The following is a 15,475-nucleotide window of genomic DNA, read 5'->3' on the forward strand; positions in this document are numbered from 1 at the left end:
GACACCTGACACCCTGTAATGGGCGGAGCCCTTTGTATGTGTCCCAATGTCTGCCATGACAGGACACAAGGATCTCCTGTGATCGGCCGATGTTTTTATTCCCGGCTCCTTGTAGTCAGCTAGAGATGAGCCGAGTTGTGTATTAGAGGGAAATGTTTGGCGATCTCCCCTCTTCCCTCGTGTAATGTGAAGCGGATTGTAGTGGGGGATGGGAGCAGATTGTTTTGTGGGTAGAATGTGTCCCCCCAAGCAGGTAGAAGGCAGAATGGGCCCCCCACTCCGGAGGATGGTTGTGTTTGCAGCCTCTGTGTTCAGCCTCGTGAGCAGCTCCTGACAGCTGGAAGTGACCCCCGATAAGTGACAGTCCAGGGAGCAGATCGGCTCCCCGGTGCACATCGGACATCGTTCTATTTCGGAATAAAATCGGTTTTATATCTACCGGGAAACACATGAAGGGAGAGAATATACTCCAACACTGGAATGACAGCCAGTGGGCGTGTCTGATGTGTAACCAATAGCAGTGCAGGCAGCTTGCTGTGTACCGACCAATAGCAGCGCAGGACGTTTAACATATAACCTCCGGCCAGCACAGGAGGGAAACGTATTTGTCCGATAGACTTTGTGGAGTCATGACGGAGACTGAGAGCGCCCCAGCCGCCGCTCCTCCAGCGGAGGCCGCCGCCAAGAAGAAGCCGGCTAAGAAGGCGTCAGCCGGAGGAGGAGCCAAGAAAGGCATCAAGAAGGCGTCCGGTCCCGGCGTGTCCGAACTCCTCGTCCAAGCCGTGTCCGCTTCCAAGGAGCGCAGCGGGGTGTCCCTGGCCGCCCTGAAGAAGGTCCTGTCCGCCGGAGGATACGATGTGGACAAGAACAAGAGCCGCCTGAAGATCGCCCTCAAGGCGCTGGTGACTAAGGGGAGCCTCGTCCAGGTCAAAGGCCATGGGGCCTCCGGATCGTTCAAGATCAACAAGAAGCCCGACGGCGCCAAGGCGAAGCCCAAGAAATCGGCCGCCGCCAAGAAGAGCAACAAGAAGCCATCGGCTGCGGCCAAGCCCAAGAAACCGGCCGCCAAGTCCCCCAAGAAGAAGGCGGCCGGCAAAGCCCCCACCGCAGCCAAGAGCCCCAAGAAGAAGCCGGCCGCCAAGAGACCGGCAAAGGCTGCAGCCAAGAAGGTGACCAAGAGCCCCAAGAAGAGCAAAGCTGCAGCCAAGCCGAAAAAAGGCGCCAAGAGTCCCGCTAAGGCCAAGCCGGCAGCTAAGAAGGCGGCTAAGCCCAAGAAGGCCGCTCCGAAGAAGAAATAATGGGCGGCGACCTCCTTCATCTCCACCCCCCAAAGGCTCTTCTCAGAGCCCCCCACCTCCTCCCAACAGAGCTCTCCATACATACACCGACCACGAGCCGCATCCTCCCTCCTCCAGTCTCCATCCTCCTCACATTATACACTTGTCCCTTTTAGGTCATCCAATGATTCCTCCGATCCTACAAATGATTACTGGTTGGCCAAAGGAGAGATTTTCCCCCCCCCCCCCCCATACATTTCACAGGCCCGACCCCCCTCCACACACACCTACATCGGTCATATGAGGATTGGAGAACTGTCATTTCCCGCACGCTGTCTATGGGATGGGGGGGGGTAACAATGAACATTTCCCGCACGCTGTCTGTGGGATGGGGGGGGGGTAACAATGAACATTTCCCGCACGCTGTCTGTGGGATGGGGGGGGGGTAACAATGAACATTTCCCGCACGCTGTCTGTGGGATGGGGGGGGGGGGTAACAATGAACATTTCCCGATCGTTCTACAAGGAATTCCCAGCCTTCATTATTATTGCGGCCATTGTGGAAGTTGTACGGAAACGCCATGTAATGATCGGGGACACATCATCCTCTGGACGGGATCTAATGATCGCACCGAGAACATCGTGTTGTGCGGACAATGGACTCCTTCCTATGGATGGATCGCCTCTACAACACAATACAACACGGGGAGCGGCTTCCAGGTGCCATTTGGAGGAAAACAACCGATCTTCGGGCTCTGCGAAAGTTCCGCTACAGTCTGTTATTGGCTGACGGATAAAACGCCGAATGTTCTGATTGGTGGAGAGGAATATTTTTAAATGTCCCGCCCAAATTTCCAGAATGAATTATTTTCTATAGAAAACCGTCCGGGGCGGCACACGGAGAGCAGAAGGAAGAATCCTCCCGGTGTGTCCGTGTGTGCCGCCCCGGCAGAGCGATGTGATCTGTGATGACCCCGATGTAGTATCGGAGGAGGTAATAGAGGACATGACTGACCCCCCCCATAATCACATCTCCGTGTGGAAGGGGCCCATTCGGATGGATCTCATTGTATGTCTCACATTCCATTAGTTATGAGTTGTAGAAACGAATAAAACCAGTAAAGGAATGGCGGTCCCGGGGCGCCGAGAGGAGGATTTCCCCGATAACTTGTATTATAGATTCCAGTCTATCCTATTCATTGTAGTCCGGTAGTGTAGAGCTCTGTGTGGGGGGAGGTTGTAGCTCTGAGAAGAGCCGTTGGTTGGCGGGTTGTGTGGAATGTCTGTTGCGGGGGGTCTAGGCCCTCTCTCCGCGGATGCGGCGTGCCAGCTGGATGTCTTTGGGCATGATGGTGACCCTCTTGGCGTGGATGGCGCAGAGGTTGGTGTCCTCGAAGAGTCCGACGAGATAAGCCTCTGCGGCCTCCTGCAGAGCCATGACGGCGGAGCTCTGGAAGCGCAGGTCGGTCTTGAAGTCCTGGGCGATCTCTCGGACGAGGCGCTGGAAGGGCAGCTTGCGGATGAGCAGCTCGGTGGATTTCTGGTAGCGGCGGATCTCTCGGAGAGCCACGGTGCCGGGCCTGTAGCGGTGAGGCTTCTTCACTCCGCCGGTGGCCGGGGCGCTCTTGCGCGGCGGCTTTGGTGGCCAGCTGCTTGCGGGGAGCTTTCCCTCCGGTGGACTTACGGGCGGTCTGCTTGGTACGAGCCATCTCTACTCCTCTCTTGCCGGGAACTGCGACTGTAACGTGCCTCCGCTCTGCAGAGCAATTTATACACATCTCTTCCCTCTGATTGGAGAACTACGCCACGCCCCTTCTAATGATTGGTTTACATAAAAAGAGCGGAATTTTCAAAAAGCCCGCCAGGATCTGCACGTTATCTCTGTAGGTAGAGAAGCCCGCTGTGTCAGGGGTGGGGGAGGGGAGTTCCTTCACATCATACAATGCTCGGAGCTCTCCTTACTACCAAAGAAGAGAAGATTAATCAGAGATCTGCTAATAATCAGAGATCAGAGACTCCCTGTACAATGTAACAATTACATCCATTGACATCGGACTGGATTCCTCCATAATACAGTGAATGGGATGACAGAAGATCCCCCTCCGATCTCACGGATCCGAGGATTCCTCTGTTCGGGACTAAGAAGCAGAACGTTTGTCGCCCATCTCGGTCCATCCAGCACAATTGTGGACTAACAGGGACAGTCAGAAGGGCTGCAATGTATTGTCTATAGAAGAGCGAGATGACAAGAGACATGACTTGTGTGCGGATCTGGGAGGAGATACAATGTGATTTCTGCCTTTTCTCTCCGAATCCCACTTCCAAGGACAATCCGATCCCGGCGATGACAGTGTGGACTTTGATGGCACAATGACAATCTATCGCTGAGGATGGGAGGAGGCGGACATCTAGTCTGCAGCAATTCATCCCATTCATTTTACAGTTACGAGTTTATTTGTAACAAACATTATTTTATTTATGTGTCTTATATTTTCAGAATGTTTTTTTTTTTTTTAATTCCCGCCAAGATCTGCAGGTTATCTCTGTTAGCAGAATATCCCGATCTCTCTGGGAGCTCCTTACTGCCAGATGGGAAAACATTGATAAGAAAGATGTTTATAATTATATATTCAAACGTCTTATCAATGTAAGAATTGCAATCTCCGAGAGAGGACTATTACTGTCCATAATTCAGTAAATTAGATGACAAAGTAAAAGGGGAGGGAAATAAATCGTCCCAATGCATCTAATCCTCCCCCTCATTTCTGATAACCTTTTTACAATTTATAACCTCCACTTTCCATTCTGTGTATTAATCTGATGCACCTAAAATTAACAGAATGCTGTAATGAAAAAGAGAAAGGAAAAAATAAAGATACATACATATACACAGTGGTGTATTTAGATTTTGTGCTGCCCTAGCCAACACAATATTTAAGCACCCCCCCCCCCCCAAAAAAAAAGAGAGAGAGAGATAAGTGTGTGTATGTATATATGATTCTCTCTCTCCCCTCCCCTTTTCTATATCTTCCCTCTCTTACATCATATGGGACAGCACACAAACACCTTCTCCGAGCCTATTTTTCTCCTCTCTCTGCTCCAGACTGTCCTCTGGTCCCGGCTCGTCAGCTGATGGAGGGAGAGGTACAGGAGCATCGCTCTGCAACTGTCCTCCCCCGCATTGATTCTTCTGCTTTCCAGGCCACTGCAAGGGTAACGGTGCGAACCCTCTGCTGGCAGCCCTGCATGGCTCTGTCTGCCGCTGCCCAAAAGGACCCTTTATCTGGGGGGCGGTGCAGCCCCCTAAAAATTGCCACCCTAAGCAAACGCCTTGTTTGCCTCACAGTAGATACGCCCCTGCATATACAATAGATTGCCAAAAGTATTGGTCTTACCCATCAATTGCTCGTCAATAAACACAAACCTTGGCTAGCCACCTGTTTAATGTCAGCCAGGAGAGTCATCCTAAAAAAGTGGACGTCGCTACCCCCACCGTCAATAGATTTGAAACAAGGCCTCAACAGCCTACTTTGCATAGAACATCTGGATCTTCAAGTCTCTACCTCTCAAACTTTTTAACGGTAAATGGATCAATGACATCACTAAATTGTATCCTACCCCTGCCCTCCCAGCCTACTGGACAGGTTGACAATGTTTCCCTTCAGCTCAGATGATACAAACCTGAGCTACACTACATCTGAGTCAGAGCTCCCTAGTATCTATTCAGACGCCTCGTCCCCATAGAGGGATATATATGCTTCCACTACCTGGTCCCCCTTCACACCAGGCAGGCTCTAGTGATAGGGTAACACTAGGAATGATTCTCTTTCAAATGCTACTGAGGGAACTAATGTCTTTCACACGTTTAACTTAACCAAACATAAGTCATCTGAGATCCTTCTATTCTCTGTGCTCTCTATTCTTTACTTAACTCTCCCTTTTAACACCCCCACCTTCCTTTCTACTCCCTCTTTTACTGCATCTTATCTCCTGTTCCACTAAACGTTCCCCCCCCCCCCCCTTTCCTGGATATTTTAATATCCATTGTCCAGACAGACAAGAGTTAGTTGTATCAACCTTGACTTTCTAAACGTCTCGATATTATATGAATGTTTTTGGTTTACAAAATAGTGGGATGTTAATAATGCTTCAATGATCCAGCACATGTATTATATACTGTCAAAACTCCAATAAAAATCCCCTTAAAAATAAATATTCCACCCATAATCCCCATGCAGATCCATAATAACCACTTATTAGAAATGCATTACGTTTGCTTGGTGTTTGTAATCTTTATTTTTTAAAGGTTCCCAATAAGACTGTTGAAATGTAATGCTTTCCACATCTCATACTATATGAAATCAGTAAATCTATTCCTAGTAATATATGGAGTAATGTTTCCATGATTTCTGTATAATTTCCTATGATGCCATGTTACAGCCGCACATATATCAGTGAAGAGTTAAACATTCGCCTCTACTACGTGTAACAATGTATCAAGCAGAGCAGAAAAGAGAAACAAGAAAATCCTTCCCGTCTATGTGTGTAATATAGTGACACCTAATGGGAGTGTTGAGCATTGCAGCCAATCCTCCCATCCCCCCAATGTGCAGGTTAGTCCGTCCCTAGAACGAATGTCCAGTGTAAGTGTGACGTGTGGGGGACCTCTAGCGGCAATACAATGTGATGACAGCTCAGTGATTGGAATGGTGGGCGGCTCTTAGAAGAGCCTTTGTGTCCTTGTTGGGATGATGGGGCCCCGGGGGGCGGGGGGATTACTTGGCGCTGGTGTACTTGGTGACGGCCTTGGTGCCCTCGGAGACGGCGTGCTTGGCCAGCTCTCCGGGCAGGAGGAGGCGGACGGCGGTCTGGATCTCCCGGGAGGTGATGGTGGAGCGCTTGTTGTAATGAGCCAGGCGGGAAGCTTCGCCGGCGATGCGCTCGAAGATGTCATTGACGAAGGAGTTCATGATGCTCATGGCCTTGGACGAGATGCCGGTGTCGGGGTGGACCTGCTTGAGCACCTTGTACACGTAGATGGCATAACTCTCCTTCCTAGTCTTCCTCCGCTTCTTGCCGTCCTTCTTCTGAGTCTTGGTCACGGATTTCTTGGAGCCCTTCTTGGGCGCCGGCGCAGACTTGGCTGGTTCAGGCATGATCAGGGTTCACCACTGCTTGGCTAGCTGCGGGGAAAGTGTGCTGGAGCCGCCCTCATGTGCTGCTTTTATAGGCGGCCTATGCAAAGGAGCCTCATCCCTCCTCACTCTTCTATTGGAGGAATCGGTCAGGTGATGGAAAGTGACGTCATGCTTCTTTTCCTCGTGCATAGATTGGTGTAGAAACAAGTCTTACCGCTATTAGTTGAATTCAAAAGCAACCAATCCCAGCGTGTGACGTCAGAGCACGGAGTGTATAAAGGAGAGGAAGCGGCTGCTGGGACCTATCTGTGTGTGATTCGTCAGTCATCCAATCATGTCTGGTCGCGGCAAACAAGGAGGCAAGGCTCGGGCTAAGGCCAAGACCCGATCGTCCCGGGCCGGTCTGCAGTTCCCCGTCGGTCGTGTTCACCGTATTCTCCGGAAGGGCAACTATGCCCAGCGGGTCGGGGCCGGAGCTCCCGTCTATCTGGCCGCCGTCCTGGAGTATCTGACGGCTGAGATCCTGGAGCTGGCCGGCAACGCCGCCCGAGACAACAAGAAGACCCGCATCATCCCCCGACACCTCCAGCTGGCTGTCCGCAACGACGAGGAGCTCAACAAGCTGCTGGGCGGCGTCACCATCGCCCAGGGAGGAGTCCTGCCCAACATCCAGGCCGTGCTGCTGCCCAAGAAGACCGAGAGCCACAAGGCCGCCAAGAGCAAGTAATCCCCCCACAGGATTCCCTTCTATCCGCCAACACAACGGCTCTTCTCAGAGCCCCCCACATCTCCATACAAAGGGCGGACATACGGCTTCTATGGACACCAATCCCACACTCCTCTCTATCTCCCGCTTCTATGGGATGGAGTCTCGAGGATAAGTCGGAGATAGGTCAGTGACTGGTTTCCTCCATTCCCTCCATACATATATGCTTCGTACACCAAGTCCTGTGGAGTGATGTCCCCCTCAAGTCGGAGATCCTTTCCTTACGTTGTCGCAACATCTAAAATAACGGATTTTATTTCTAAATATAATTTAATTATAAAATGATATAATGGATTTATCTTGTAGCTATAAAGTGTAATAGAAAATGCTTTCAGTGTGAGACTCTGGGGAAATGACATCTTATTGCAGGGACTGATCTTATCCGCCTTCCTTTAGTTGTGATGAGTTTCTCCTGAAGATCAGAGATCGTTCAATATATACCGAACAACGATCCTCCCGACTGAGGGAACAGATCTCATCACCTCCTTCACACTCCACGTAGAAAAAAAGATGTTTTACTATCTGAAGGAAACGTCTATAACTGTCATTGGATCAAACCTCCCACCGGAATTCTATGTGACGTCAGACAATCCGCCCTCTTACCGCCAAATCCGATACGGAGAACCGACCGCATCCATTTACCGGTTTATCTGGGAAGATCGATCAACCCTTCCATTCATTCCAGGCTCTGCGATCAGACAAAAATCATTATAGGAGCATTACGAATATTCATATATACATTTTTTTTATTTTCCCTCCAATCCCTCAGAATACAAAACCCGACAAGATCTAGTTATTAGTCTGTTGATTTAGTTGTAGAGAAGAGATCAATGAAAAGTCTACAGAACAAGAAAACACTTCCTGCACTAGAAACATCGACACCGAGATCTCCGGATACATTTCTATGGACTTCTCGTAAGACAAACATTACTGGCTGATGGAGACAACGCCCACAGCTGTGATTGGCTTAGAATCCGAATTCTGCCCACCGGGATTGTGTAGATCGTTCCAGAGAAATATTCCGCCCGATTATACCGCCAAATCCGAGCCGGAGAACAAAGGAGATCATCAGATGGGACATTTATCGGCGAACAATCACCAACACTTTCATTCCAAGCAGATTTATCGATTAGTCAGGAATGTCTACAAATGTATTCTGATGATTACTGAATCGCGTGAAACATTTTTGTTTCCATATAATCTCTTATTGGATCCACCACATACTATATGTATTTATTTTAATAATATATAGGATGGAGAAATAAAGTATTGTACTTTTTATTATCAGATCTATATACGATCATGTTTCTGACCGATATTTGTGTCCCTCCTTTAAACATATAATAGTTACAGATTCTTCTCCCCCCATAGCCAGAATATTCATAAAAACCAATGTGAAATGACTGGTAGAAATAAGGAGACTGCCAGAGAAATACGGACAATGTATCCAGAGAGAACATATGACATGTCTGAGGAAATGCAGAAATTCTCTGCAGATGAAGGAATTGCTGTGACCACGCCCCTTTCCGACAGTCTCCCATCAGGTCCACAAGACATATACAAATAAACATGAAGCATCAGGAAAATGTTTTCGTCTTCCTTTTCACAGTAATATTTTACACATGTGACATTATTATAAACAATAGTAACTGGTGATGATGGTTTGTGTTCTGAAATGTGAAAGATGAATGTTTCTGTGTAATCTCCGAGGAAGAAACAGAAAACCATTGAGAAGAATGAAGAGATTTCTCTCCTGGAGATGGATTTCTATTGTCATTAAGGGATCTGAAAAGGGCGGAACGTGGAGAAAGCTTCCAAATGAATCCAATTGTATTGTGTGTAAAGAATGGGTGTGACTCCGCCTCTTCCCAGGAAGGTTCCCATCAGGTCCGCTCATGCTCTATAAAAGGAAGGCGGGCCCAGCCCAGAGCTCAGTCGGTGTTTGTAGCAGAGAAGAATCGTCATGTCTGGTCGCGGTAAAGGAGGGAAGGGTCTGGGGAAAGGCGGCGCCAAGCGCCACAGGAAGGTGCTCCGGGACAACATCCAGGGCATCACCAAACCCGCCATCCGACGTTTGGCCCGCAGAGGGGGAGTCAAGCGCATCTCCGGCCTCATCTATGAGGAGACCCGCGGAGTGCTGAAAGTCTTCCTGGAGAATGTCATCCGCGATGCCGTCACCTACACCGAGCACGCCAAGAGGAAGACCGTCACCGCCATGGATGTCGTCTATGCTCTCAAACGGCAGGGACGCACTCTCTACGGATTCGGAGGATAAATCCTCACAACCCTCCCCCCCCCTTCATCGTCACAAAGGTCCTTCTCAGGGCCGCCCACCTTCTCATACAAAGGGCTGTCTATAGGAAACTATTCATTTCTTCTGTAGTTATACGGCGTTCTGGCAATTGTAGGCAAGGAAGACGTTTTTAGCTGGTTATACACGATACAATCTGATTGTACAATTTGGATGTAATGCGACAAATCTAACATGCTTATATATATTTTAGATATTGTTCTTTTATGTATTAGGTTGTTGGGTCACGAAAACACTTTCCTTGTTCAACAAAAATCGATAAGACTGATCGCAATGTTGTGGCGCTCTCATCTTTCTTAGGACATTGCTGGGGACCTCCAGGGACCCCCCCAGGTGACAGGGCTGCTTTGTAATTACAAACCTCAATCCCGACCTCCAATGTTTCCTCTCCTGCGCTTTCCTAATACATTAGTCTTGTCTCGGATGTTATTTTAGGGGTTCATTTTTTTTTTTTTTCTAGCAATTTCCTGTATTTGTCAGCAGGAGGGACCTAGAGAGTAGAAGAATTTCCCCCTGGCGCCATCTTGTGGTAACATGTAGGTAGATCATCGCCCTTTGGGAAAACATACCTCTGTCCCCATCCTGTGGTTAGGTTTGGCCATAACATCGCCTATTCAGTCATTTCACTGGCGCCACCCTCTGGACAAATACAAGTATAACATCGCTTATTAAGAAATCATTCAGCTCTCTAGCGCCATCCATTTACCCATGCAGGGTAGGTATGTTTCTATTATAATTCCTGGGGTTGGGCTGTAATAAAAAAAAAAAAGTTATCCCTTGTGACAGCAGTAGTCTGTGACAGGTCATCTTTATGGAGGTATCTGGGGTCTATTTGACACCAGACCAGTCCTCTAGTCTTCAATACAATTGATCAAACTCTGATCAGCTGCTTCACTGGCTGGTAAGCAGTCAGTAAACAAAAAGCCAGACCATTGCTTTCAGCAGCCCCTGAACTCTCCCTAATGTTTTCCTATGTGTCCATGTACACATCGTTGTTTACAGTCATTTTTTTTAACCCAGCAAACTTGTGTGCAGGAGTAGATTTTACCAGCCTTGTAAATGCGGTTAACAGCGTTTAGAAGCGTTTTTTGACTGTTCCATGTCCAGATGCTGTCCGGAGCCTTTTTTCATCATTAGAAATGCATTATCAAATCATTAGAAAGTCCCTAACCCTCAAGGGGCGTACAATCTAAGGTCCCTAACTTACATTCATATACAAGGGCCAATTTAGAAAGGATCCAATTAACCTACCAGCATGTCTTTGGGGTTTGGGAGGAAACCGGAGTACCCGGAGAAAACCCACGCAGGCACAGGGAGAACATGCAAACTCCAGGCAGAAGGTGACATGTCTGAGATTCAAACAAATGACCCTAGTACTGCCAGGTGGAAGTGCTAACCATTTAGCCTCTGTGCTGCCCCTGAAATTGTTAATTATTTAATATTATTATGGGCATTTGGGAAGGTCTCCTGAGTTTATCTTTTAAAAACGCTTCTAAACGTTGTATGCAAACGTGGCTAAACTGATGTTTTTTAACCTACGTTCTCCAGTCATTTTCCATCATTCAGAAGAGTTTTCCAAACCCCCCGTGTACATGAGCCATAAATCAGAGGATTATTCCTTATTTCAGATAGTGAAAGTTATTTCTATATACCTTCTGGCCCACTCTGCCAAAAATGGTGGTTCTGGATGGTTCATGTGACCACCTCCTGTTCTAAAAAGACTCCATTGTGTCATGCATCAGTTTAGTGGTGGGCCTTTGGATCCTGGGCCCCACCAACACGGGTTGTGTTATACTGTACCTTGAACTAACTGAGGAAATCTCCCACCATTCCTGCTAAATATAAATATTGTAAGCATCAGCATCGTGATCCATATCATGTGACATAAAACATTTAAACTACCACAATTTTTTCGCTAGGGTATCTGTTGGCATAAAATATATCATGTTTGGGGGGGTTTGTGTAGTCTTCAGGCCTAAAATCATTTTTTAAACATGCAAAAAAATGAAAAAAAACGTCTTGCAGCAAAAAGGTTGAAGAACGACATATTGTGCTGGATATCCGTGTCCTTTTCGCTTCTGCAGACTTCACTCCGCTGGGCAATCAATTTCTCCTCTTATATGTCCATGAATTTGCAAAAAAAAATAATCCCAATAGTGTGATGCCATCAAGTAATACGTTATATAAAAGAAATGCAGTCACATGGGACAAATACATAAAAGCACTTCTCAGCTACTGCCACTCAGCCACCAGTGGAACGCAGGCCATAGACGGGTCGAAAACTGGCCATTTTTTAATTTAAAAAAATATATATATCGGTCGTTTGGCCGACGTTTCCACCAAAGGTAAAAAAAATCGGCCAATTTTTATGTCCCGTCTACGACCGGCATTTAACCCTATAATTACTTCTGTCCCTGCAGAGAGCTCCGCTGTTATATTTTACATTAAAAAGTCTTGCAGTTGCAACAATGTATCAATTTTGGATACAGATGTTTTTATTTGGATACAAATAGATACATTGTTGCAACTGCAAGACTTTTTCATGTAAAATATAATAGCGGACTGGAATTTTTCTTTTTCTTCTTTTTCTTATTCTTTTTCTAGGTCACTGCTCATGCGCAGATTTTTTCCGGAAAAATGATCGGCCGATTTGCCCATCATTGCTGGGAAGATCGGCCACAAATTTTCCAACTTGACTGACAAAAAAAAGGGCCAAAACCTTGAGAAACGGCTGACCAATTAACCCACTAACGGTGCGAAAATCCGATGAATTTTTTTTTGCCAACAAATCAGCCGATTTTCAACCTGTCTATGGCCTGCATAAGGAAGCCGATTGTAGAGTTTAGAGCAGGGGTGGGCAAACTTTTTGACTTGAGGGCCGCAATGGGTTCATATATTGGACCCGGGGGCCGGACCAAGAGTAGATGAATGATGTGTATGTGTCATCCATAGTAAGTATAGTAATATTCCCCCATAGTAAGCATAGTAATTAATCCCCCATATAGTAATTCATCCCCCCTATAGTAATTCATCCCCCATATAGTAATTCATCCCCCATAGTAATTCATCCCCCATATAGTAATTTATCCCCATATAGTAATTTATCCCCCATATAGTAATTCATCCCCCATAGTATTTCATCCCCCATATAGTAATTCATCCCCCCTATAGTAATTCATCCCCCATAGTAATTCATCCCCCCTATAGTAATTCATCCCCCCTATAGTAATTCATCCCCCATATAGTAATTCATCCCCCCTATAGTAATTGATCCCCCATATAGTAATTCACCCCCCATAGTAATTCACCCCCATATAGTAATTCATCCCCCATATAGTAATTCATCCCCCATAGTAATTCACCCCCATATAGTAATTCATCCCCCATAGTATTTCATCCCCCATATAGTAATTCATCCCCCCTATAGTAATTCATCCCCCATATAGTAATTCATCCCCCCTATAGTAATTCATCCCCCATATTAAGTCCCCAAGTCCCCCCTGTGTCAATTCACTTACCTTTGCTCCGCGCATTCCTCTCGCCGTGTTCCCGCGCCGTTCCGGTGTAGCATGAAAATCTGTCTCCTATGAGGATCTGTCCCCCTCGACGTATCTGCGCATGTGCCAGTTTCAGGCATTAGCAGCCGATCGGCGATCTCCGGCACATGCGCAGATACGTCGAGGGGGACAGATCCTCATAGGAGACAGATTTTCATGCTACACCGGTCTTCAGGGCGGACTGTGAGAGGAGCCTAGCGGGAGCCTCGCTCCGCGGGCCGGATTAAAAGGTCCGCCGGGCCGTAGTTTGCCCATTGCTGGTTTAGAGCCAGCCACTCTCCAAGACTTTGTGTCCCAACACAAGCTCCTAGCAGCAAGGAATGCCCGCAGCCGTCTCCGCCCCTATGGGTTTCGTCATTGTAGACTTTGTCAAGGGGATGGCTCAGCGGTGGGTTTAAGCAACATCTATCCTGCAGCTCTCAAAAATATTAACCCTTGCAGCAGTAGAATATTGTAAAATTGACGCAACACGGCCCTGGTTCACATATGTGCGGGTGTTGCCGCTGTGGACCCGCACAAAAATTTGTGCAGCCGCCACACCTGCACAGAGGAATACAGACCCGCGGGTGGGTGCCATTAGTTCTAATGGCACTCCATTTGCACTGGAAAACGCAACCGTACTGGGTACCGAGATTCCCATGAGAGCTGTGTTTTCAGAACAAGTGCAGGGACTTCTTCCCTGCGTGTCACGGGGCACAGGAGTCCATTCAAATGAATGGGCTCTTGTGCCCACGCAAAACACAGCCCACAAGGATGCATATATGTGAACCGGGGATAAAACACAGGAAACCCCAGGAATGAACACTTCATCTAAAGCACATTACACCTCTGCAATTGGGTCATAAGACAAGCCATCAGCATAGTCTCACATCCATGATTGATCAGTGGTCCCTATACACAATTCAAATGTGTCCATCAATCAAGATGTCAATAACACAAATAATTAAAATTAATGGAAAATTACTGCTTTTCCCCATCTACTGCCCCATCCGAACTGACTCTCCCTACCATCAACTGCCTTCCTTCATACTACCTGTTTCCAGCATCAATTGCCCCCTCTGTACTCTCTGTCTTCACCATCAACTGCCTGTCTCCAGCATCAATTGCCCCCTCTGTACTCTGTCCCCTCACCATCAACTGCCTTCCTTTATACTGCCGGTTTCTTTCCTTCATCCAGCACAGCAGACATTGTTGCCCCCAATGTTAGCAGTACAAGGACTATGGTCTCTGGGTGCAGTGTACATGGGGAAAGGGTTCAGGTTCTGTTTAATCTTCCCCCTTTTAGCCCCTCCCACCGGTATGTGAACTCTTGCCACGCCCACTATTTGCTGTATTGTACTGTGCATGCTGCAGACCCTTCATTTATTTACTTTTATTTTCTATCCCACAATATGCCGGGACTTTGATAATCCCAATTATGTCCCATGATGTCACTTTTTAGCTGTAGCCCTGGGGAGATTACACTCTTGTGTGTTATTGAAAATTACATCCAGTATGTGACTGTGGGGGAGGGGACATTAGAGTGTAAGCTCCTCTGGTACAGAGACTGATGTGACTGTGGGGGAGGGGACATTAGAGTGTAAGCTCCTCTGGTACAGAGACTGATGTGACTGTGGGGGAGGGGACATTAGAGTGTAAGCTCCTCTGGTACAGAGACTGATGTGACTGTGGGGGAGGGGACATTAGAGTGTAAGCTCCTCTGGTACAGAGACTGATGTGACTGTGGGGGAGAAGACATTAGAGTGTAAGCTCCTCTGGTACAGAGACTGATGTGAGTGTGAGGAGTGTCTGACAAGAGAAGGGTTAATAGTGCAGCAATATAAATCTTCCCACTAGATGTCGCCATTGTCTGTATCTTGGGCCGGGAACCTTTCTTCTGCAGGAACCAGATATCAGTGTAGAGTTCCCGGGAGGACGGAGATTGGTGGTGAACGGTAAGTTGTGCCGTGTGTCATGGATATTATTATTATTATACAGGATTTATATAGCGCCAACAGTTTTCTCAGCACTTTACAGAATGAAGGCAGACATTCCAGTTACAATACAATTTGGTACAAGAGGAGACAGAGGGCCCGGCTCGTTAGAGCTTACAATCTAATGGGGGGGATACAAAGCATGAAAGGTAAAATCAGAGATTTATAGCTGTGATATTAAAGCAAGGAGCTGCATGGAGTATGTCTGGAAAGATTACCATCTCCATGCGGCTCCTGCTGGTTTGTCATGCTCTCAGCAGCCTTCTCCCTGATATGAGGTTCTATGACTGTTGGGGACTACAAGTCCCAGCATGCACCATCATGCTCCGGCGGTGTGTGGGGGATGCTGAGACCTGTACCTCTGTTAAATCTGGAGAGCCACACATTTGGGAGAAGGAACTACAACCCCCAGCATGTCCTCTCAGACTGTGCCATGCACTAAGGATGTGGCTT

The 15,475-nt window shown here is 47.5% G+C and overlaps 6 protein-coding genes across 6 annotated transcripts in view; 4 read left to right on the forward strand and 2 right to left on the reverse strand.

Annotated features, from left to right (window-relative positions):
* The first annotated feature begins 618 nt into the window (after window positions 1–618).
* Window positions 619–1,353, forward strand: LOC149449512 (uncharacterized). Its single transcript, XM_089693131.1, has one exon. The coding sequence runs from the start codon at window positions 630–632 to the stop codon at window positions 1,296–1,298; it is 669 nt and encodes a 222-aa protein (XP_089549257.1). The 5' UTR covers window positions 619–629; the 3' UTR covers window positions 1,299–1,353.
* Window positions 1,354–2,521: 1,168 nt separating this feature from the next.
* On the reverse strand, window positions 2,522–2,999 carry LOC149449513 (histone H3-like). Its single transcript, XM_089693132.1, is given in 2 exon segments — window positions 2,522–2,907; window positions 2,909–2,999. Coding segments are annotated over 2 exon segments (411 nt in total). The 5' UTR covers window positions 2,987–2,999; the 3' UTR covers window positions 2,522–2,574.
* A 2,988-nt stretch (window positions 3,000–5,987) lies between these two features.
* On the reverse strand, window positions 5,988–6,451 carry LOC149449514 (histone H2B 1.1-like). The gene has a single exon (XM_089693133.1). The coding sequence runs from the start codon at window positions 6,431–6,433 to the stop codon at window positions 6,053–6,055; it is 381 nt and encodes a 126-aa protein (XP_089549259.1). The 5' UTR covers window positions 6,434–6,451; the 3' UTR covers window positions 5,988–6,052.
* A 275-nt stretch (window positions 6,452–6,726) lies between these two features.
* On the forward strand, window positions 6,727–7,200 carry LOC149449515 (histone H2A type 2-B-like). Its single transcript, XM_089693134.1, has one exon. It carries the CDS (start codon window positions 6,750–6,752, stop codon window positions 7,140–7,142), a length of 393 nt encoding a protein of 130 aa, XP_089549260.1. The 5' UTR covers window positions 6,727–6,749; the 3' UTR covers window positions 7,143–7,200.
* Window positions 7,201–9,139: 1,939 nt separating this feature from the next.
* On the forward strand, window positions 9,140–9,456 carry LOC149449516 (histone H4). Its single transcript, XM_089693135.1, has one exon. The coding sequence runs from the start codon at window positions 9,145–9,147 to the stop codon at window positions 9,454–9,456; it is 312 nt and encodes a 103-aa protein (XP_089549261.1). The 5' UTR covers window positions 9,140–9,144.
* A 5,495-nt stretch (window positions 9,457–14,951) lies between these two features.
* The window catches only part of LOC149449517 (tRNA wybutosine-synthesizing protein 4-like), an 84,398-nt gene continuing 83,874 nt past the window's right edge, over window positions 14,952–15,475 (forward strand). The window contains exon 1 of the mRNA XM_089693140.1: window positions 14,952–14,983. The gene's annotated coding sequence lies outside the window, so the exon portion shown is untranslated. The remainder of the gene's footprint in view (window positions 14,984–15,475) is intronic.

This window comes from Staurois parvus, unplaced genomic scaffold, assembly GCF_062004578.1.
Source record: "Staurois parvus isolate SC_StPar_1 unplaced genomic scaffold, SC_StPar_1.0 ptg000615l, whole genome shotgun sequence".
NCBI lineage: Eukaryota > Metazoa > Chordata > Amphibia > Anura > Ranidae > Staurois > Staurois parvus.

Coding starts and splice junctions, on each gene's coding strand:
- LOC149449516 (XM_089693135.1), top strand. CDS start 9,145: ATGTCTGGTCGCGGTAAAGGAGGGAAGGGTCTGGGGAAAGGCGGCGCC.
- LOC149449512 (XM_089693131.1), top strand. CDS start 630: ATGACGGAGACTGAGAGCGCCCCAGCCGCCGCTCCTCCAGCGGAGGCC.
- LOC149449514 (XM_089693133.1), bottom strand. CDS start 6,433: ATGCCTGAACCAGCCAAGTCTGCGCCGGCGCCCAAGAAGGGCTCCAAG.
- LOC149449515 (XM_089693134.1), top strand. CDS start 6,750: ATGTCTGGTCGCGGCAAACAAGGAGGCAAGGCTCGGGCTAAGGCCAAG.